Raw genomic sequence first — 22,282 nt, 5'->3', positions numbered from 1 at the left:
AATAGAGTCCAAGCCATAGCTTGAGTACCCTTTGATATAAGGACTTCAAACTTGTAACATAGAAAGAAGACATTGTTACAAGATGCAACGCTTCAAAATTTTGACCTTGACCCCTTTGTTAAAGGTCGAATAGAGAAAACATGAATAGACCATTACTTGAGAACCCTGACATTAAGACTTCAAACTTGGAACATGGAGAGGTGGTATAGAGGAAGGGTGAATGGCAACATTTTTTTCACCTTGACCTATTAATAAAGTCAAGGTCAATCGTTTACATGAAAATATAGTCTAGGTCATAACTTGAGAACTTTTTGACATTAGGATTTCAAACTTGGAACAAGGAAAGACAACATTGAGACTAAATGCACTGCATCAAAATATTTGACCTTGACCACTTTCTTCAAGGTCAAATTAAGAAAAAACATGACCAGACCATTACTTGAGATCCGTTTGAGATGAAGACTTGAAATTTTGTACACAGAATTTGAGTTGAGATGCACTGCATTATTAGCTCACCTGAGCCGAAGGCTCAAGTGAGCTTTTCTGATCACATTTTGTCTGTAGTCCGTCTGTCCGTCTGTCATTCTGTCTGTCCGTCTGTAAACTTTTCACATTTTCGACTTCTTCTCAAGAACCACTGGGCCAATTTCAACCAAACTTGCCACAAAGTATCCTTGGGTAAAGGAGATTCAAGTTTGTTCAAATGAAGGGCCACGCCTTCTTCCAAGGGGAGATAATTGAGAATTTGTGAAAAATTAATGGCATCATTAAAAAATCTTCTTCTCAAGAACCACTGTGCTTGAAAACATGAAACTTATGTGGAAGCATCCTCAGGTAGTGTAGATTCAAGTTTGTTCAAATCATGACCCCCGGGGGTAGGGTGGGGCCGCAATGGGCGATCAAAGTTTTACATAGGAAATATACAGGAAAAATCTTTAAAAATCTTCTTCTCAAGAACAGCAAAGCCATGATTGGTCATATTTATATGGTAGCATCCTCAGGTAGTGTAGATTCAAGTTTGTTCAAATCATGACCCCCGGGGGTCGGGTGGGGCCACAATGGGCGATCAAAATTTTACATAGGAATATATAGGAAAAAATCTTCAAAAATCTTCTTCTCAAGAACAGCAAAGCCATAATTGGTCATATTTACCTGGAAGCATCCTCAGGTAGTGTAGATTCAAATTTGTTCAAATCATGACCCCCGGGGGTCGGGTGGGGCCACAATGGGCGATCAAAGTTTTACATAGGAATATATAGGAAAAAATCTTTAAAAATCTTCTTCTCAAGAACAGCAAAGCCATAATTGGTCATATTTACATGGAAGCATCCTCAGGTAGTATAGATTCAAGTTTGTTCAAATCATGACCCCCGGGGGTCGGTTGGGGCCACAATGGGCGATCAAAATTTTACATAGGAATATATAGGAAAAAATCTTTAAAAATCTTCTTCTCAAGAACAGCAAAGCCATAATTGGTCATATTTACATGGAAGCATCCTCAGGTAGTGTAGATTCAAATTTGTTCAAATCATGACCCCCGGGGGTCGGGTGGGGCCACAATGGGCGATCAAAGTTTTACATAGGAATATAAAGGAAAAAATCTTTAAAAATCTTCTTCTCAAGAACAACAAAGCCATGATTGGTCATATTTATATGGTAGCATCCTCAGGTAGTGTAGATTCAAGTTTCTTCAACTCATGACCCCCGGGGGTCGGGTGGGGCCACAATGGGCGATCAAAGTTTTACATAGGAATATATGGGAAAATCTTCAAAAATCTTCTTCTCAAGAACAGCAAAGCCATGATTGGTCACATTTACATGGAAGCATCCTCAGATAGTGTACATTCAAATTTGTTCAAATCATGACCCCCGGGGGTCGGATGGGTCCACAATGGGCGATCAAAGTTTTACATGGGAATATATGGGAAAATCTTCAAAAATCTTCTTCTCAAGAACAGCAAAGCCATGATTGGTCACATTTACATGGAAGCATCCTCAGATAGTGTACATTCAAATTTGTTCAAATCATGACCCCCGGGGGTCAGATGGGTCCACAATGGGCGATCAAAGTTTTACATAGGAACACATAGTAAAAATCTTAAAAAAAACTATTTGTTAAGAATAGCAGAGCCATGATTGGTCATATTTATATGGTAGCATTCTCAGATAGTGTACATACAGATTTGTTCGAATCATGACCCCTGGGGGTCGGGTGGGGCCACAATGGCCGATCAAAGTTTTACATAGGAACACATAGTAAAAATCTTTAAAAAAAACTATTTGTTAAGAATAGCAAAGCCATGATTGGTCATATTTATATGGAAGCATTCTTAGATAGTGTACATTCAAGTTTGTTCAAACATGACCCCTGGGGGTCGGGTGGGGCCACAATGGGTGATCAAAGTTTTACATAGGAATACATAGGTTAAATCTTTAAAAATCTTCTACTCAAGAACAGCAAAGCCATGATTGGTCATATTTAAATGGAAGCATCCTCAGATAATGTAGATTCAAATTTGTTCAATTCATGACACCCCCCCCCCCCCCACTTTTATATTTAAACTTTTCAACCTTTCAAGATTGAAGTGATTTCTGCTTTTTCCTAGCCATAGTGCTCAGGTGAGCGATGTGGCCCCTGGGCCTCTTGTTTAAAATCTTCTCAAGAACCATTGGGCCAGAAAAGTTGAAACCTTCATTACATAGTGTAGATTTAAGTTTGTTCAAATCATGACCCCTGGGGGTAGGGCGGGGCCACAATGGGGGGATCAAAGTTTTACATATTAAGAATATATATAAAAAATCTTTAAAAATCTTCTTCTCAAGAACAACAAAGCCACAATTAGTCATATTGATATAGAATCATCCTCAGGTATTGTAGATTCAAGTTTGTTCAAATCATGACCCCTGGGGATAGGATAGGGCCAAAATGGAGGATCAAAGTTTTACATAGGAATATATAAAAAATCTTTAAAAATCTACTTCTCAGGAACAGCAAAGCCTTGATTGGTCATATTTATATGAAATCATCCTCAGGTAGTGAAGATTCAAATTTGTTCAAATCATGACCCGTGGGGGTAGGGTGGGGCCACAATGGGGGATCAAAGTTTTACATAGAAATATATAGGAAAAATCTTTAAAATTCTTCATCTCAAGAACAAGAAAGCCATGATTAGTCATATTGATATGGAATCATCCTCAGGTAGAGAAGATTCAAGTTTGTTCAAATCATGACCCCGGGGGGTAGGGTGGGGCCACAATGGGGGTCAGAGTTTCACATAGGAATATATAGGAAAAATCTACTTCTCAAGAACGGGAAAGCCATCATTAATTATATTGATATGGAAGCATCCCCAGGTATCGTAGATTCAAGTTTGTTTAAGGCATCCTCTAGTTGTAGGTTGGGGCCATAATGGGGTATCAAAGTTTTACAAAAGAACATATATTGGAAATTTCTTTAAAAGTCTTCATCTCAAGAACAACAAAGCCATGATTAGTCATATTGATATGGTAGCATCCTCAGGTAGTGTAGATTCAAGTTTGTTCAAAGCATGAACCCCCCCCCCCCCCCCCCCCCCCAGGTAGGGTGGCAGACATCTTTAAAATTCCGTTTTCAAGAACGGCAAAGCCATGATTAGTTATATGAATATAGAAGCAGCTTCAGAAAGTTAAGGTTCAATTTCATTCAAAACATGGGACCTGGGGGTAGGGTATGCCTAGAACAGGCAATCAAAGCTTTACATATGAATATATAGGAGAAGAAATCTGCTGACGAAGAACAGCAGGACCATATTGACTCAGGTGAGCGTTGTGGCCCATGGGCCTCTTGTTATTTTTGACCCTGATCATATATTTGCACTCATTAATGTTGGTAAAGAAGGGGAGACATGTGTTTTTTTGTAAAAAAAACAATACCCACTAGTTATTCTATTAATTTTTTTAGGACTCTGTGTGACACAAACAGTGTGGGGAAGATAAACACGGAACAGTTCGCCCTGGCCATGTACCTTGTACAACAGAAACTAAAGGGGGTAGATCCTCCAGCCACCCTCACCCCAGAGATGATGCCCCCCTCCATGCGACCCAAGGGGAATGCTGACACCACACAGTTTGGTGTTACAGTGAGTATAGGTTTCTTAAGTTGGATTTATAAATAAATTCAAAATGTTTTGCAATTATACAATTATTCATCAATTTAAGGGCTGAAATATGTAATATTTTTTGCACCGCAAATATTATCTCTAACTTGCAGTTATAACTCTGTACAAATCTATTAAGTTTATTTCACAGAATATGACTTTGTAAAACTGATTTGTTGTTGAGGTGAAAAAAACCTAGTTTTAATCTACAAGAAGTAACTATTTGATTGGGATTTTTACAGGATGGAGTGAATGCCGGACCCTATGGACATGTGGCGGATTCTTCAGCCATCAAAGAACTGGACATCATCTCCAAGGAAATTGAGGACATGAAAAGGTAGCTTTGTTTAAGTCAGAATATTGCTGGTAGGCTGGGTAAGTGTTGTGTTGAAATATATGCATTATAAGAGGCATTGTGCAAATTATGTTGATCATCATTGAGCTGAATGTATTTAGATAATCATTGAGCTTAATGTATTTAGATATCAAAGTACTTGATGACTACAATTTAAAGATCATGTGATTATTTTGTAAGAAGGTCATTTAGAGCAAGTACTATAGTAGAATATTCATTTCATTCCATTATGTCGATATATTTCTCAATAGAATGTATAGAGAGAACTTTTGCTTTTCTGATGTCACAATATGTTTTCCTGTCACTCCTTTCTCAATGAAAACACATACATGTGCATCTGATGTCACAAATATCTGTTGAATTGGCAGTTACTTGTAAAGATGTTAATGGCCAGAAATACAGAGAAATTCCATTCAAATGGGTTGGAAAAAATGTATTTGCATTAAATATATATTCAAAAGAAATTGTGGAAATATCGGGAAAAATGCTTTCCCTCTGTCTTTGCGCAGATATGGACCTGTAAGCTTCGTCCATTGTACCCTGAAAATACCAGGTACCTCTTACAGGCATATTTCCTGATATTTAGTATATAACATGATAATACAGTAAAGCTAGTCTAATCCGGACACCACTCGTTCTAAACAAAATTGCTGGATTAAAAAAAAGCTCTGAATTAGACAACTATTTAAACAACTGAATTTACTGAAAGAGACTTAAAGTTAACCTTGTATTAGGCAAGATTTTGGAATACATATCTGGATTAAACAAGTTTCACTGTATTTATGTTTAGTTGAGAAGGATGTATCTGATGTACATTGAAATCTAACCTGATTTATGCAGTCTATTAAAATAAATGGAGAGATTTTAAAGCGTAGAAAAATGTAAAACAGGAGGATTTAAACATGTAGCTGTAATCTGACAGAGGTAAACTTAAAAGTATCAATGAAAAGAAAGACTTAATTTGAATTCTGGAAGCAGAATAAACTGCATATGAATGAATATGTCAAGTTAGCTGAGGTATTTTCTGAGTGCCCTGTACATTTGGTATACAGTGATTATCTAGATTTTAATCTGATAGAGTTAGCAATTAGAGGTATTTTCTGAGTGCCATGTACTTTTGGTATGCAGTGATTATATGGAGATTGAGCTGAGGTATTTTTTGAATTTCCTGTACATTTGGAATACAGTCAGTATCTGAATGATTTTTGAGGTCTGAGGTTTTCTAAGCACCCTATACTTTTGGGGAAGATTTTGACCTGACAGAGTTAGCTGTCAGAGGTAATTTCTGAGGTGCCTTGTATTTTTGGTATACAGTGATTATCTGGAAGATTTTGATCTGAGAGAGTGAGCTGAGGTATTTTCTGAGTGCCCTGTACTTTTGGTATACAGTGATTATCTAGATGATTTTAACAGTAGAGAGTTAGCTCAGGTTTTCGGAGCACCCTATACTTTTGGGGAAGATTTTGACCTGACAGAGTTAGCTGTAATAGGTATAATTTGTGTGCTCTGTACTTTTGGTATACAGTGATTATCTGGAATAATTTTATCTGAGAGTGTTCTTGTTTACAGAGAGAAGTTACAGTTGGAGAGAGACAATGTCCAGACAGAAGCGGACATTAAGATTTGTAATGGTGAGGTGGCCATGTTACAGAAAGAACTGGACGCCATTACAGCCACATTACAACAGCTAGAGAATCAGAAAGAACAGGCTCAAAAATGTCTGGACGAACTGGACGAAAAGGTAAAACACAAATTAGAACCAGAAAGGTCAGGCTCAAAAATGTCTGGACGAACTGGATGAAAAGGTAAAACACAAATTAGAACTAGAAAGTGTCTGAAACATGCTGACAATACAGCTATTATGCACCAATAAACATTCTCATCTAAAAGTTACCAAATGTATATTAGAATATTAAAGCAAAGAATTGTCAACAATACATCATGAATGAAATACTCAAATTACAAAGAGAAAACATTTAAATTACTAAAAACTACAGAATAAGGTAAACAGTTCTGCTGTTAGAAAAAATTACTGATATATCTTTTTACAGTGTCATTTCTCTGTCAGTTTTCTTCAGATTTGAGTAAAACCTGGTGAAAATGTAGACTATATCAAGCTACATTTATAGATGTGCCACTTTTTTATTGGAAAAAAAAAATTCCCAAATTATGCTTTTATATAGTTTTTTCCTCTAATATCAATATCTGGTTTATGTTCATCAAAATCTATTGAATCACTGAATTGCTGTTGATCAGTTTTATTATAATACAAAGGGCATTTTTAATAATTGTAATTGAAAAATAAGGGAAGGGGGCTCTGGAATACTTCAAGTTATTAAAAAATTGTGTAATAGAGCAGTCTTGTGACAAACTGTGGGATCTTCTCTTTTGTGATTTATAATGAAATGAATTATTTGTTTTAAAAAACATTTTTGCAGAAATCTGACCTTGAGAGTAATGTTCGTGATCTAAAGGAAAAATGTGACACAGAACTGAAAAGTATTGAGGAGTTACGGTCACAAATCAACAACAGGGAGCAGTCTGTGCAGGTAGAGTGACTCATGAATATTCAGCATGATAGGGAGTAGTCATTGCAGTTAAAGTGTCTAATGAAAAGTGATCATCAGACTGAAAAAAAAAATCAGTGGTTTAATTGTCACTCATCAATATTAATAAGTGAAGATCTCAATTTTACGCAACTACTTAATGTTGATACATGTTATAAATTCCTCATGTATATTTCAGAATCTATAATAGTATGTTTTCACTGAGCATTCATTGAGAAATGGTGTCTGACAATTTTTTTTAATTAAAAAAAGCACAAAATATACAAGTAGGTCACACAGTTTGGTTCATTTATTTGATATAAGTTGTTTGATCAAACAGTCAGTTCTTTTAAAATTTATAAAATGTCATTTTCATTTGAAAATCAAGAACCAAGAGAAAGAGCTGGAGAAATTAAGAGTGGAACTAAATTCACTGAGGGAGGAAGAATCAAAGATGGAACAGCAAGTGGAGGGTGGAAAACAACAACTAGAGTTGCTGGTCAAATCACAAAATGATCTTCAGCTTCAAATATCACAGGTAAGAGTCCAAGTGTCACAATTACAATATTAATGATCTACAATTGGATATCTATTATTTGTGGAACAGTTTTGGGAGATAGGTACATGAAAGGGGAGAAAAAAAGAACCGCGATTGATCTCAGATAGTTTTTAACAATACAAATCATGAACAACAAACAAAATTGTAAAAAAGAAAAGAAAAGGAATACCTGAAATATGGGGATATATCTGCTTAACTTTTATTTTTCAAGATGTTATACTTGTGCATGAAAAGATAGGCTATTTGGAAAATCAATCATAAGAAAGGAAAATGTATTTACAAAATCAATAAACATTTTGGAAATGCAGATATTGATCAAGTCACTGACCTTCAAGTTACTGTCACTGGATGTAGAAAAAAAAAAAATCTTAAATATATTTTTATTTTAGACTCGTCAGAGAGTACAGCATTTAAATGATCAGGAGAGAGGCTTAAAACACAGCATAGCCAGTTACAGCAGTGTTAACAGTGAGGTGTCTCATATCTTCTCCAACCAACTCCAGGACGATCTTAGTACAAGGGCTACAGTAAGTACTGACACAATTATAGCAGTGTGTTAAAGTGAGGTGTCTAGTATCTTCTCCAACCAACTCCAGGACGATCAATACAAGGACTATCTTAGTACAAGGGCTACAGTAAGTACTAGGTCTACAGTAAGTACTAGGTCTACAGTAAGCACTATTTCTACAGTAAGTACTATTTCTACAGTAAGTACTATTTCTACAGTAAGTACTATTTCTACAGTAAGTACTATTTCTACAGTAAGTACTATTTCTACAGTAAGTACTAGGTCTACAGTAAGTACTATTTCTACAGTAAGTACTAGGTCTACAGTAAGTACTAGGGCTACAGTAAGTACTAGGTCTACAGTAAGTACTAGGTCTACAGTAAGTACTAGGGCTACAGTAAGTACTAGGTCTACAGTAAGTACTATTTCTACAGTAAGTACTAGGTCTACAGTAAGTACTATTTCTACAGTAAGTACTAGGGCTACAGTAAGTACTATTTCTACAGTAAGTACTAGGTCTACAGTAAGTACTAGGTCTACAGTAAGTACTAGGTCTACAGTAAGTACTAGGTCTACAGTAAGTACTAGGTCTACAGTAAGTACTTGGTCTACAGTAAGTACTAGGGCTACAGTAAGTACTAGGTCTACAGTAAGTACTAGGTCTACAGTAAGTACTATTTCTACAGTAAGTACTAGGTCTACAGTAAGTACTATTTCTACAGTAAGTACTAGGTCTACAGTAAGTACTAGGTCTACAGTAAGTACTAGGTCTACAGTAAGTACTAGGGCTACAGTAAGTACTAGGTCTACAGTAAGTACTAGGTCTACAGTAAGTACTAGGTCTACAGTAAGTACTAGGTCTACAGTAAGTACTTGGGCTACAGTAAGTACTAGGTCTACAGTAAGTACTATTTCTACAGTAAGTACTAGGTCTACAGTAAGTACTAGGTCTACAGTAAGTACTAGGTCTACAGTAAGTACTATTTCTACAGTAAGTACTAGGTCTACAGTTAGTACTAGGGCTACAGTAAGTACTAGGGCTACAGTAAGTACTAGGTCTACTGTATGTACTAAGTCTACAGTAAGTACTAGGTCTACTGTAATTACTAGGTCTACAGTAAGTACTAGGTCTACAGTAAGTACTTGGTCTACAGTAAGTACTTGGTCTACAGTAAGTACTAGGTCTACAGTAAGTACTATTTCTACAGTAAGTACTATTTCTACAGTAAGTACTATTTCTACAGTAAGTACTAGGTCTACAGTAAGTACTAGGTCTACAGTAAGTACTAGGGCTACAGTAAGTACTTAGGCTACAGTAAGTACTAGGTCTACAGTAAGTACTAGGTCTACAGTAAGTACTAGGTCTACAGTAAGTACTAGGTCTACAGTAAGTACTAGGGCTACAGTAAGTACTAGGTCTACAGTTAGTACTAGGTCTACAGTAAGTACTAGGGCTACAGTAAGTACTAGGTCTACAGTAAGTACTAGGGCTACAGTAAGTACTAGGTCTACAGTAAGTACTAGGTCTACAGTAAGTACTAGGGCTACAGTAAGTACTAGGTCTACAGTAAGTACTAGGTCTACAGTAAGTACTAGGTCTACAGTAAGTACTAGGTCTACAGTAAGTACTAGGGCTACAGTAAGTACTAGGTCTACAGTAAGTACTTGGGCTACAGTAAGTATTAGGTCTACAGTAAGTACTAGGTCTACTGTAATTACTAGGTGTACAGTAAGTACTATTACAGTGTACAAGATCTTAGGTGCATTAACTGTGATGTGATTTCAGTATGGTAGCCCAGTAGCCCAGTCAATACCATCAGTAACTTCATTATAATAAGTGTTGACTGTGAATGATTTCAGTATGGTAGCCCAGTCAGTACCATAAGTAACTTCAGTGCAGGGTCAGCCTTAGATGACTTTAAGGAGGACCCCTTTAAGAGTAAGGACATGTTTGGGGGCGACACAGGTGGAGGAGGATCTGACCCATTTCAGAGTGATGACCCATTTAAAGAAGGTACATTTATCTGTATACTAAGCAGGTCATAGTACATAGTTTGGAGATGGACATAGAGGAAAAAGTCATATTTAGGGAGTCTTGGTCAACATTTCTCACCAACTGACTTTTGCCTGAACTAAGTACATTGTATTTGATAAATGTCATTGTCTCAAAAAGTAAAATTAGTTATAAATTTTTGAATGGGAAGAAAGAAAATTTTCTGAACCCAAAAAATAAATGCCATCAAATGAAACAAATCCTTTTTTAGCTCACCTGAGCTGAAAGCTCAAGTGAGCTTTTCTGATCACCCATTGTCCGTCGTCCATCCGTCCGTCCGTCTGTAAACTTTTCACATTTTCAACTTCTTCTCAAGAACCACTGGGCCAATTTTAACCAAACTTGGTACAAAGTACCCTTGGGTGAAGGGGAGTTTAAATTGTTAAAATAAAGGGCCAAGTCCCCTTACAAGGGGAGATAATCAAGAAAAGACAAAAATAGGGTGGGGTCATTAAAAATCTTCTTCTCAAGAACCACTGAGCCAGAAAAGCTGAAACTTATATGGAAGCATCCTGAGGTAGTGTAGATTCTAAATTATTCAAATCATGACCCCCGGGGGTAGGGCAGGGCCACAATAGGGAATCCAAGTTTTACATTGAAATATATAGGAAAAATCTCTAAAAATCTTCTTCTCAAGAACCACTGTGCCAGAAAAGCTGAAACTTATGTGGAAGCATCCTGGGGTAATGTAGATTCTAAATTGTTAAAATCATGACCCCCAGGGGTAGGGCGGGGCCACAATAGGGAATACAAGTTTTACATTGAAATATATAGGAAGAATCTTTTAAAATCTTTCTCTCAAGAACCACTGAGCCAGAAAAGCTGAAACTTATGTGGAAGCACCCTGGGATAGTGTAGATTCTAAATTGTTCAAATCCTGGCCCCTGGGGGTAGGGCGGGACCACAATAGGGAATACAAGTTTTACATTGAAATATATAGGAAAAATCTTTGAAAATCTTCTTCTCAAGAACCACTGAGCCAGAAAAGCTGAAACTTATGTGGAAGCATCCTGGGGTAGTGTAGATTCTGAATTGTTCAAATCATGACCCCCGGGGATAGAGCAGGGCCCCAATAGGGAATACAAGTTTTGCATTGAAATATATAGGAAGAATCTTTAAAAATCTTCTTCTCAAGAACCACTGAGCCAGAAAAGCTGAAACTTATGTGGAAGCATCCTGGGGTAGTGTAGATTTGAAATTGTTTAAATCATGACCCCCGGGGGTAGGGCAGGGCCACAATAGGGAATACAAGTTTTACATTGAAATATGTAGGAAGAATCTTTAAAAATCTTCTTCTCAAGAACCACTGTGCCAGAAAAGCTGAAACCTATGTGGAAGCATCCTGGGGTAGTGTAAATTCTAAATTGTTCAAATCATGACCCTCGGGGGTAGGGCGGGGCCACAATAGGGAATACAAGTTTTACATTGAAATATATAGGAAAAATCTTTAAAAATCTTCTCAAGAACCACTGGACCAGAAAAGCTGAAACTTATGTGGAAGCATCCTGGGGTAGTGTAGATTCTAAATTGTTCAAATCCTGGCCCCTGGGGGTAGGGCGGGGCCACAATAGGTATTACAAGGGGGGGAAGTCTGGTTATGAACAGCATGGCCAAAGTTACTCAGGTGAGCGATGTGGCCCATGGGCCTCTTGTTCTCTCTGTCGTAGGTGGTGATCCATTCAAGTCATCATTTGGTTCCGATCCATTCTCCTCTGATGATCCATTCAAATCCACAGACACATTCGAGAGTTCCTCTAAGTCTGGAAAGGTTCGCGCTTTCACTCTATTGTAGATCACCAGATAGATGCACTTATAGATTTTAATGTCTTTATGTGTTCAGTTGTACTTCTTTAACTTTCTTCAGTTACAGGAATTTCATTCATAAAACATTTCAAATCATTACTAAGACAGTGAGGGTGTCCTCAAGCAAAGCAGTGCATTTCCAAAGATTAGAAAGAAAAGAAAAACATTTAAGCTTATTAAACTGCCTCTCCATAAATTTATTTTAAAAAAGGATGGGGTGGGGGTTAGGGGTAAAACAAACAATGTTATCAACACGGTTTATAAGTCACATCTTTGAATATCTGTTTGGTAGGAAGATCCATTTAATAGTGTGGACCCATTTGCATCATTTGGAGGTACAGATAATTCCAAACTAGATGCTTTTGATCCTTTTGGGAAAGGAGTATCCAGCACAAAACCAAGTGTAAGAAATGGAGCTTGACATCTCTAATGTCTGTTCTTTTACCAAATCAATGAAAGACATAGGATATTAGTAGAGATAAATAAATTTATGAAGTGCTGATAAAACCTTATTCATCTTTGTGAGAAGAGTTATGACACCTTGGGATTCTTTACAGAAACCAGACAATTTATTTGGTGGTGACCCTTTTGCACCAAAATCACCTTCTCGACCTTCTCTGGGACCCAAGTCACCAGCCCCAGCTTTGCCCCCCAAACAGAAGAAACAGCCTCCTCCAAGACCTGCCCCTCCCAAAAACAGACCCACTCCCAGCCCTAGTCAACAGCTTGGGGGTTTCGACAGTGATCCATTTGCAGGTATGTTTTGTTTTGACTTAGTAGTGTTAAAAATAGTATATGTATCATTAAGTTGCATGAATTAATATTAAGTACAGAGTAAGTAGGTTTTATCATCTCTATATATTTTGCCATCTGTATTTTCAGTCCATATTATATTGCTTAGGCTATCACTTTGTAGTGAAGAAGTAGAGGCAATTATACTAGGTCATTGTGATAAGGTCAAGGTCATAGATATTTGGAGTATACAAGGTGAAGTTTACAATGACTGACCTTTTAGAAGATCACAAAAAATACATGTATATATTGAGAAGTTATTATTACCCCGATCCTAGATACTGATTTATATAATTTTTGTTGAGCCATAACATTTAATGTCAAGATTTCAGATCTTTTTACAAAATAAGCTCATTTCTATAGGAATCCATTTCAACATAAAGCTGATTATATTACTAATCCTTGTTTATTTTGCTGTGCCAGGTAATGACAAAGCTGATTATATTACTAATCCTTGTTTATCTGTGACAGGTAATGAAAAAGCTGATTATATTACTAATCCTTGTTTACCTGTGACAGGTAATGACGAAGCTGATTATATTACTAATCTTTGTTTACCTGTGACAGATAATGACAAAGCTGATTATATTACTAATCCTTGTTTACCTGTGACAGGTAATGACAAAGCTGATTATATTACTAATCCTTGTTTACCTGTGACAGGTAATGACGAAGCTGATTATATTACTAATCTTTGTTTACCTGTGACAGATAATGACAAAGCTGATTATATTACTAATCCTTGTTTACCTGTGCCAGGTAATGACAAAGCTGATTATATTACTAATCCTTGTTTATCTGTGACAGGTAATGAAAAAGCTGATTATATTACTAATCCTTGTTTACCTGTGACAGGTAATGACAAAGCTGATTATATTACTAATCCTTGTTTACCTGTGACAGGTAATGACGAAGCTGATTATATTACTAATCTTTGTTTACCTGTGACAGATAATGACAAAGCTGATTATATTACTAATCCTTGTTTACCTGTGACAGGTAATGACAAAGCTGATTATATTACTAATCCTTGTTTATTTTACTGTGACAGGTAATGACGAAGCTGATTATATTACTAATCTTTGTTTACCTGTGACAGGTAATGACAAAGCTGATTATATTACTAATCCTTGTTTACCTGTGACAGGTAATGACAAAGCTGATTATATTACTAATCCTTGTTTATTTTACTGTGACAGGTAATGACGAAGCTGATTATATTACTAATCTTTGTTTACCTGTGACAGGTAATGACAAAGCTGATTATATTACTAATCCTTGTTTACCTGTGACAGGTAATGACAAAGCTTATTATATTACTAATCCTTGTTTTTTATGCCTGTGACGGGTAATGACAAAGCTGATTCTATGATTAATCCTTATTTTACTGTGACAGGTAATGACAAAGCTGATTATATTACTAATCCTTGTTTACCTGTGACAGGCAATGACAAATATGATTATATGATTAATCCTTGTTTATTTTACTGTGACAGGTAATGACAAAGCTGATTATATGATTAATGCTTGTTTATTATACTGTCATAGCTAATGACAAAGCTGATTATATTACTAACCCCTGCTTATTTTACTGTGACAGGTAATGACCCTTTCTCAAGCTCCACAGGAAGTAATGCTGCCGCCTCAGATGATGCTTTTGCCAACTTTGCAGATTTTAGTCCAAGCAAGGTATCAGCAGATTTATATCTAATTCTTTGAAAAATTGGGTTTGAACATTGAAAGAAAATGAAAGAAAACAGTAAATTTTCCATAGAAAGAATATTCCTATAACTGTTAATTTTTATGTCCGACCTGGTTGCAGTTTGATGATAAGGGAGCTTGGAGTTGAGAAGTCAAAAGTTAAAACAAGAGGGACCATAACATTCAGGTGTGGCCAGAGTTGGAGGAGTGTTCACTTTTAAGGGAGTGGTTTTGAGTGCTTCATGATTAGTTCTTCCTATGACATCACTACAAACCCTCACAACTGTTGTAGAACTATTTAATTGATTGATATCAAATATAAACTGCTGATTGCGAATCTGTTATGTACGAACAATTATTTACAACTTTGGTCATTTTCTTGGCCCAAACATTACAAAATATTAGGAGAAAGAACACGCAGGAGATATTTGAATTACATGTACATTCCTTGATGTCAGCCACTGTTCTGTCATAAGGTGACCAAAATTTTGTAAAGTGCAATATTCTAGTGATATATTAGAAATATTATTGTATTTATTTTTAAAAATAAAATATAAACTAGCATGACCTAGGTTTGTATTGGTGTGTGATGGCTGACCTCTGGTAGTGAAGTTTTCTTATTTTACACCAGTCACTTGGATAAACCACAAACTCATCAAACTTGTGCAATCATAGTTTTATCTGTAATGTTTTTAGTTTTACATGTATGTAGTTATTTATATATAAAGTCTTGTCAATAAAATGTGCCAATCATTTAAAAAAACAGTCTTTAGTCACGTTTCTATGAATTAGAAAGAGGAGGTAGCATATAATGAAATAGAAAGGTAACGGACAGTGATTGGTCTCATCAATCCTGTAAACTATACAAATCATTCATGGGGCAAAATCACGAACCCCTGGAGCAGTGACCAATCTCATCTCCTGTAAACTATACAAATCATTCAGGAGGAAAAAATCACGGACATATGGAGCAGTGATCCATCTCATCAATCCTGTAAACTTTACAAATCATTCAATGGGCAAAATTATGGACCCCTTGAGCAGTGATCTATCTCATCAATCCTGTAAACTATACAGAGATTTCATGGGACAAAATCACGGACCCCTGGTGCAGTAATCTATCTAATCAATCCCGTAAACTATACAAATAATTCATGGGGCAAAATCACGGACCCCTGGAGCAGTGATCTATCTCATCAATTCTGTAAACTATACAAATAATTCGTGGGGCAAAATCAAGGACCCCTGGAGCAGTGATCAATCTCATCAATAGTTTAAACTATACAAATTATCCATGGGGGCAAGATCACTGACCCCTGGAGCAGTGATCTATCTCATCAATCCTGTAAACTATCAAAATCATTTATGGAGCAAAATCACAATTCCCTGGAGCAGTAATCTATCTCATCAATCCTGTAAACTATACAAATCATACATGGGGCAAAATCACGGACCCCTGGAGCAGTGATCCATCTCATCAATCCTGTAAACTATACAAATCATACATATGGCAAAATCACGGACCCCTGGAGCAGTGATCCATCTCACCAAGCCTGTAAACTATACAAATAATTCATAGGTAAAAATCACGATCCCCTGGAGCAGTGATCAATCTCATCAATAGTGTAAACTGTACAAATTATCCATGGGGGCAAGATCACTGACCCCTGGAGCAGTGATCCATCTCATCAAACTGTAAACTGAACAAACCATTCATGAGGGTAAGATCAGGAACCCTTGGAAACAACAGAGGTTGGATCAAGTGCCTATGTAGGAGGCGTAACTCACCTGTCGAACTGTCACATGGTCACCTTGATTGATCAGGTAAACGGAGTATTGTGTAGTCAAACTTCATATTGAAAATAACCTAATAATTGGTTTGAAACGTCAATCAAAATGCAAATGAATGATGCACATAATGTTACTATAATGACCAAAAAATTTGAGAAAATATTTGTAGTATACACTATGTAAAGGAAACATACGTGGTTTATCACATACAGTACAAAATTATGGCATATCTGAAATTTACCGATACATTTAATAATCTTAGTTATTATGCCTTCTAAAATTATCCAATTTTTATAGACCATTAACAATTCCAAACAGTTAAAATATAATGACAAAAAGTAAGAATTAATTGATATGCAATTTTGTAATGGCAAATTTTATCTTATCATCAACAAATCATATAGTCGAATACTTTTACATTCTATAATTGTAGATTTTAGAATTTCTAATCCGCACTGACAAGAAACAGTATAAATTACGAATAAAGTCTGGATGTGTAGTTTTCAAAACTTTATGAAGGCTTAATTTATCATAAATAAGATTTTGTTCTTTCGATTTTATATGCTCGGTATAAATCAAATACATTCTCATCACATCAAAGGAAATGTCTTAAATTAATTCAAATGACTTGTTTCCCCTCTTTCAATTCTTCCTTCTTCCTTGACGAAGACTTGATGAAAGAAGAGAGTCCAGTTGATACATCACTGGTTTTTAGGTAGAATTCTATGGAGAATTCTGAATTGTAACCATTGATTGAAGAATTCTTGGTAGTCTTAAAGCAAACAATGAAATGCTGTTGTTTAAATTTATTACTGATTACTGTGCATGTTCATTTGTTTGTTTTTAGTAACACAGTTTGACAAAGGACTGTATGGGTTGTGCTATATTAAGAACATACCAATTAAATGTAAACTTGGTTAAATGATTATATCAAAAAGTTTAAATATTGACAATTAACTTCCTTATCTCAAACACTTGATGAGAACTTTGAAAGTCTAATAATATCTTAGATTTCTTTTTAAGAGCTCTTTAATTAACGAGAAAACTGATGATTTGAAACACTGACGATTATTAGTTATCGTTAATTTCATCAGTTTTTCAACATCGCCAACATTTACATGTTTAGAGTATTTAATTGATAGTCGCTTAATTTTGTAATTTTGTAATTCTGAAATACATGTATTGAACTTTTAACAAGACGTGGCTGTTAAAACTTGGCAATGGATACTGATTATACCAGAAAAGTAGGATGATTATGGCTGGATGTCATCATTTTGAGGAGAAATCTGCAATAAGAACTTATTGTAAAGCCAACCCCCTAACAAAAATATTCTGTAAATCAGATGATACCAGTTCTTTATGAAATGGGGAACCAAAAAATCTTCCAATTTCTTTTAAAATGATAAACAATGACACATTTAAACACAACTCTAAAAATAAAACTTTGAAAAATAATTCTGTACAATGTTTTACATTCCTATGATAAATCACTTAATATCAAATTTAATCAACAAACAATTAAAGGATGGGGAGGGATGAGAGAGTGTCTTTCTTTCTTCCTCTTGTCAAAGAAAAGTTTAGAACTGCTGAAGTTATGTCAACTCTTAAATTATTTATAATTAAAAGTCTCTGTGCATAAGTTCCATGATTTCCTGTATTCTTATAACTGTAGCGGTTCGAATATTGTTGTATACATTTTGTTTGAGAGATTGGTGGTAGGAGTACAGAGCAGCTTGGTGATCCCCTGTCACCTGTTGACAGATCCCTAGAATCTGCCATGATATGTCTCTTTTATTTACATGAATGTACGCCCCCTTATCCTGGTGGACCAGGTTCTGTAGATCATCTAGAGCTGTTTGTGCTCTCATTGGGTCTACATGTCTGTAACACAAGATCTCTAACATGTGTAAGAGAACAGAGAGTGGGATAAATAATGACAGGTTTCGGAACTGTAAACCAGACTGTTGTTCGGGCACTAATTCATTGAAGTAACAGATATCATTTTCAAGAAAAATATCCCATGCTACAGCATGTCTCATCTTTGTAGACCAGGACTGTCCCATGGTGGACTCACTAAACATGTACCTCAGGAAGACATATGGCTGTGCTAACTTGACCTTTGTCATCTCTATAACTGATAGGGCTTCTTTATATCTAAGTATCTTGTAGTAAAACATTGCAATGTACAACATATCAGAAATACATCCAAACTTGGCTGCTAATTTCAGCATATAACTGGATGTTTTATAAGCCAAATACACCCGTTTGTTAACAACTGAGCTAGTATTTATCTTGAGTGGTGCAAAAACGGTTAAAAGGTTGTATAACATAAAAGCAGTGTTCTGGAGTGTAGAGGCTGTGAACTTTTGTAACATGAGAATTTGATATTGAGTCAGGGGTAGAATTATCAACTTTTCTACAGCATTGAGGAACTTCATACGTTGAAGTAGGTCTGATGTTGGTAGATTATTTCCATACAACTCGTCAAATAGATCGACTTCAAACAAACCGTGGGAGATCAGAATGTGTTCATCTGTAACAGCAGATTGTCTAGGATTTTGAAGGACTTTTATAACACTAGACCTGATAGATGGAGAATGAAGCAGTGATACGAAACCTTTCTCATACATTTCATGAAGCTTAATGAATAAATTCTTTTGTGCTTCACCATAGATATTACTCAGAAACATGTTGTTTTTTGGAATAAAAGTTAGGACATACCCCCTCATACACCCATTTAAGGATAAGTTTAAAACAGACCCAGAAACATTGCAGGAGATTTTGTGGATGCCAATGAGGCATTCTGTTTTGTTGAATCATCCAGAAAACTGCTGTCTTCATGTGATAGGAACACAATAAGTTTTCCTCATCTCTTAAATCATTGTTAATGCATTCTTTTAGAAACAATTTAAGCAACCCATAGGTTAAGAATTGGCAATGATTCATTGAGTATACAAGTTTCTGTTCTGCCAAAGAGAAGGAAATTCTCCATTCTTTGTCTGCGTGCTTTCCTAGTTTGTGTCCTATTGCTACAAAGTGGCATCCATTTCTGACTATGTCATCAACAATATAAGATGGGGGCCATGAGTGACATCTGTCTATCCATTTGAAGGCAGGAGGGGGCCAAAAATCACAGACAAAACATTGGGCGATGTCATACTCTGCTCCACCAGAAATACAACTACCACACGGACCATGTTCCGTACAATTAGGCAGAGTTGCTGAACATGTGATCTGTCTGTATTTGGAACTGGATATATAGAGTCTGCTATTTATTTTTATACATGCATTCTTTAAATCTTCTCTGTATGATGGCGTCAGTAATTCAAGTAAAGCAAATCCTGTAGGGCTTCCAGAACAATCACAGAGGATCAGTGTTTTTCTATTTAGGACATAATTCTGAGCCTGATCTAAGTCCCAAATTACACTGTGGTCATACGGCCAGAACATGAAGTCCCTATCTGATCCCTTTAGCCTGAATCCTTCTCTGTAACTCCCACTAGTCATTATCCTGTCAAACTCTTTTTTGTATATTACGTGATTCATCATCATCTCCCTGATGTCCACCAGCTCTCTCCTCATGATCACCTCCTGTGGGTATCCTAATATGTGACACAGTTCAATAAACACAGACTCTGAAACACGTAGTATACACAAGTTCCTGTATAATATGATTGATATAATTATATCATTATCAAGTGTAGGAAATACATTTGAAGTTTCATTATTAACTAGTACATTTTATATTGAGTTAAATTACGTTTTTATTTCCATCACCTTACCAATTGATTTGTAAAATATGAAGAAGCATATGCTAGTCTCTATTGATTATATGCATTATATGTACAAATATGATTTATTTTACTTACGGACATTTGTAGGAAGTCATTTTAATATTATAATTCCTGTCCTTTTAAAGACTATAATTAAAAGTAGAAAACCTCTATTGTACTTTCAGTTTATATCTGATAAAATATCTGTGTTTGATATTAGTATTAAAATATCAGATGTCTTGCACTTATATAATCTTTGATTGCCATAAGCACATTAGCTATGTGTTAAATATAGATTTAGTCCTTGACACATTGTCGGAATGGGTTAAATGTATCAGATATTTGTTAAAATCTCGCATTAAACGATTGAGAGACAGTATGAAAACCATCTATCCTTCTGTATTCAATAATTGAAAAAAGAATTAGATAAATTACACGATCAGTTCGTACTAGTCCCTGCTGACAAAGCAGGTAACAGCATTGTCTTTAATGGTAAGGCTCATTATATAAATTGTATTTTAGAGAAACTGGGATTTAATTCTACAAATGGTAATCCAACTTATACCCATAGCCCCCTTTCTGAGTAGGAAATTCTTCAAATATTATGTCAGTTTTGAATATTTTTAATATACCCAACAACCAAAATGAATTTGAATTACCATATATATATTGGATTCCGAAACTTCATAAAAATCCTTACAAACAAAGATACATAGCGGGTTCCAGTAAATGTTCTACCAAGCCTCTTTCTTTACTCCTCACTAAGATATTAACATTAGTGAAGGAGAAACGAACGTCAAGAGTACTGTGCAACAATATATTCGACAAGTGGTGTAAATCAGATGTGGATACTAAAAAAGTCCAAGGAACTTTTGGAACATTTGAAATCACAAAATTTTTTCAAAATCAACAACATAAAAACTTCCGACTTTTCAACTTTATATACAACTATTCCCTACGATAAATTAAAGTCCAGCAGCTTTTTTAATAAAAAAATGGAACTCGTAAATTTACTTACCTTGTCATTGGTCATTTGCAAAATTACTTTGTTAAAAAACAATCTGACTGTACACACAAGTATTCTGAAGTTTACATTAAAAAGATGCTCGAATTTCTGATTGACAGTATCTATGAGGTTTTTGGAGACCAGGTCTTCCAACAATCTATTGGAATTCCCATGGGTACCAATTGCGCCCCATTATTAGCAAACCTATTTTTGTGTTCATATGAAGCAGAATTTGTTCAAAATCTTTTACGTGTAAAGAAAAAAAAATATTTGCTGTGGCCTTCAACTCGACATTTAGATATAACGACGACGTATGGTCAATTAACAATAGTTATTTCCATTCTTATGTCGACAAGATATATCCCGGTGAGATTGAGATAAAAGATACCACAAAGTATGACACATCTGTTTCATATTTGGATATTTCATTAAAAAAAACGTTAATGGTAATCTAACAACAAAGCTTTATGATAAACGTGATGACTTCAACTTTTCAATCGTCAACTTCCCTTACCTATGCAGCAATATGCCCTTATCTCCTGCAAACGACGGGGTTTATATCTCTCAGCTGATTCGGTACGCAAGAGCATGCTCTATGAATGAACAATTTCTAAAACGATATAAGTTATTGACAAACAAGTTGATGAAACAAGAATATCACCAGTCTCGTTTAAAATCATCATTTCGTAAGTTCTATGGTCGATACAATGACCTTGTCAGCAAATACAATCTTTCATTAAGTCAAATGCTGACTGACTTTTTTTCATACTAATTGTTAGGCCATTATTTACACACTGAATTGTCGACTGATTTTTCCGTTATTTCCCGATCATGACAAGGAGCACACGGCAGGACTGACCAGTCGACAGGGGATGCACACTCCTCCATAGCACCTGATCCCACCTCTGATTTCTCAGAGGTCCGTGTTTGCTCTGCTCCTATTTTTTAATGTATAATGGACTTTTGAGCTCGAATATTGTTCTTTATCTCCACATATTTCATTTAGGATTAATTAGTCATCCTTTCAATGCGCTACTCACATACCCTATGTAAACTCAATACTATCAACATGACTCTTTTAAGGTGGTCATTGGACAGGTGATGGTCTTCAAAGGGAAAGTATATTTTAGCAAGAGATTAACATTAAAGCTCATATACATGTATTCGATGTACAGTTACTGATGACGAAAGTATATGATAATGTACTTTACCAAAGGTCAGTTTGAAGACATCGAGGTACAGTTGAACTTCGGATCTCG

The 22,282-nt window shown here is 35.7% G+C and overlaps 1 protein-coding gene and 1 pseudogene across 1 annotated transcript in view; one reads left to right on the top strand and one right to left on the bottom strand.

Moving 5' to 3' along the window:
* Positions 1-15,216, top strand: part of LOC133200801 (uncharacterized) — a 51,066-nt gene extending 35,850 nt beyond the window's left edge. The window contains exons 23-34 of the mRNA XM_061336603.1: positions 3,941-4,118; positions 4,379-4,473; positions 6,061-6,232; positions 6,930-7,040; positions 7,426-7,575; positions 7,986-8,123; positions 9,965-10,118; positions 11,825-11,925; positions 12,253-12,363; positions 12,518-12,716; positions 14,353-14,441; positions 14,575-15,216. Coding sequence (XP_061192587.1) covers positions 3,941-4,118; positions 4,379-4,473; positions 6,061-6,232; positions 6,930-7,040; positions 7,426-7,575; positions 7,986-8,123; positions 9,965-10,118; positions 11,825-11,925; positions 12,253-12,363; positions 12,518-12,716; positions 14,353-14,441; positions 14,575-14,601 — 1,525 coding nt within the window. The 3' untranslated portion in view covers positions 14,602-15,216. The remainder of the gene's footprint in view (positions 1-3,940; positions 4,119-4,378; positions 4,474-6,060; positions 6,233-6,929; positions 7,041-7,425; positions 7,576-7,985; positions 8,124-9,964; positions 10,119-11,824; positions 11,926-12,252; positions 12,364-12,517; positions 12,717-14,352; positions 14,442-14,574) is intronic.
* Positions 15,217-17,863: 2,647 nt separating this feature from the next.
* Positions 17,864-20,133, bottom strand: LOC133200855 (uncharacterized; annotated as a pseudogene).
* Positions 20,134-22,282: the final 2,149 nt, after the last annotated feature.

The sequence above is a fragment of the Saccostrea echinata genome, unplaced genomic scaffold, assembly GCF_033153115.1.
Source record: "Saccostrea echinata isolate AGI-Se365-2 ecotype Australia unplaced genomic scaffold, CSIRO_AGI_Sech_v1 ptg000041l, whole genome shotgun sequence".
Taxonomy (NCBI): Eukaryota; Metazoa; Mollusca; class Bivalvia; order Ostreida; family Ostreidae; genus Saccostrea; species Saccostrea echinata.
This window is presented reverse-complemented; position numbering and strand designations above follow the sequence as displayed.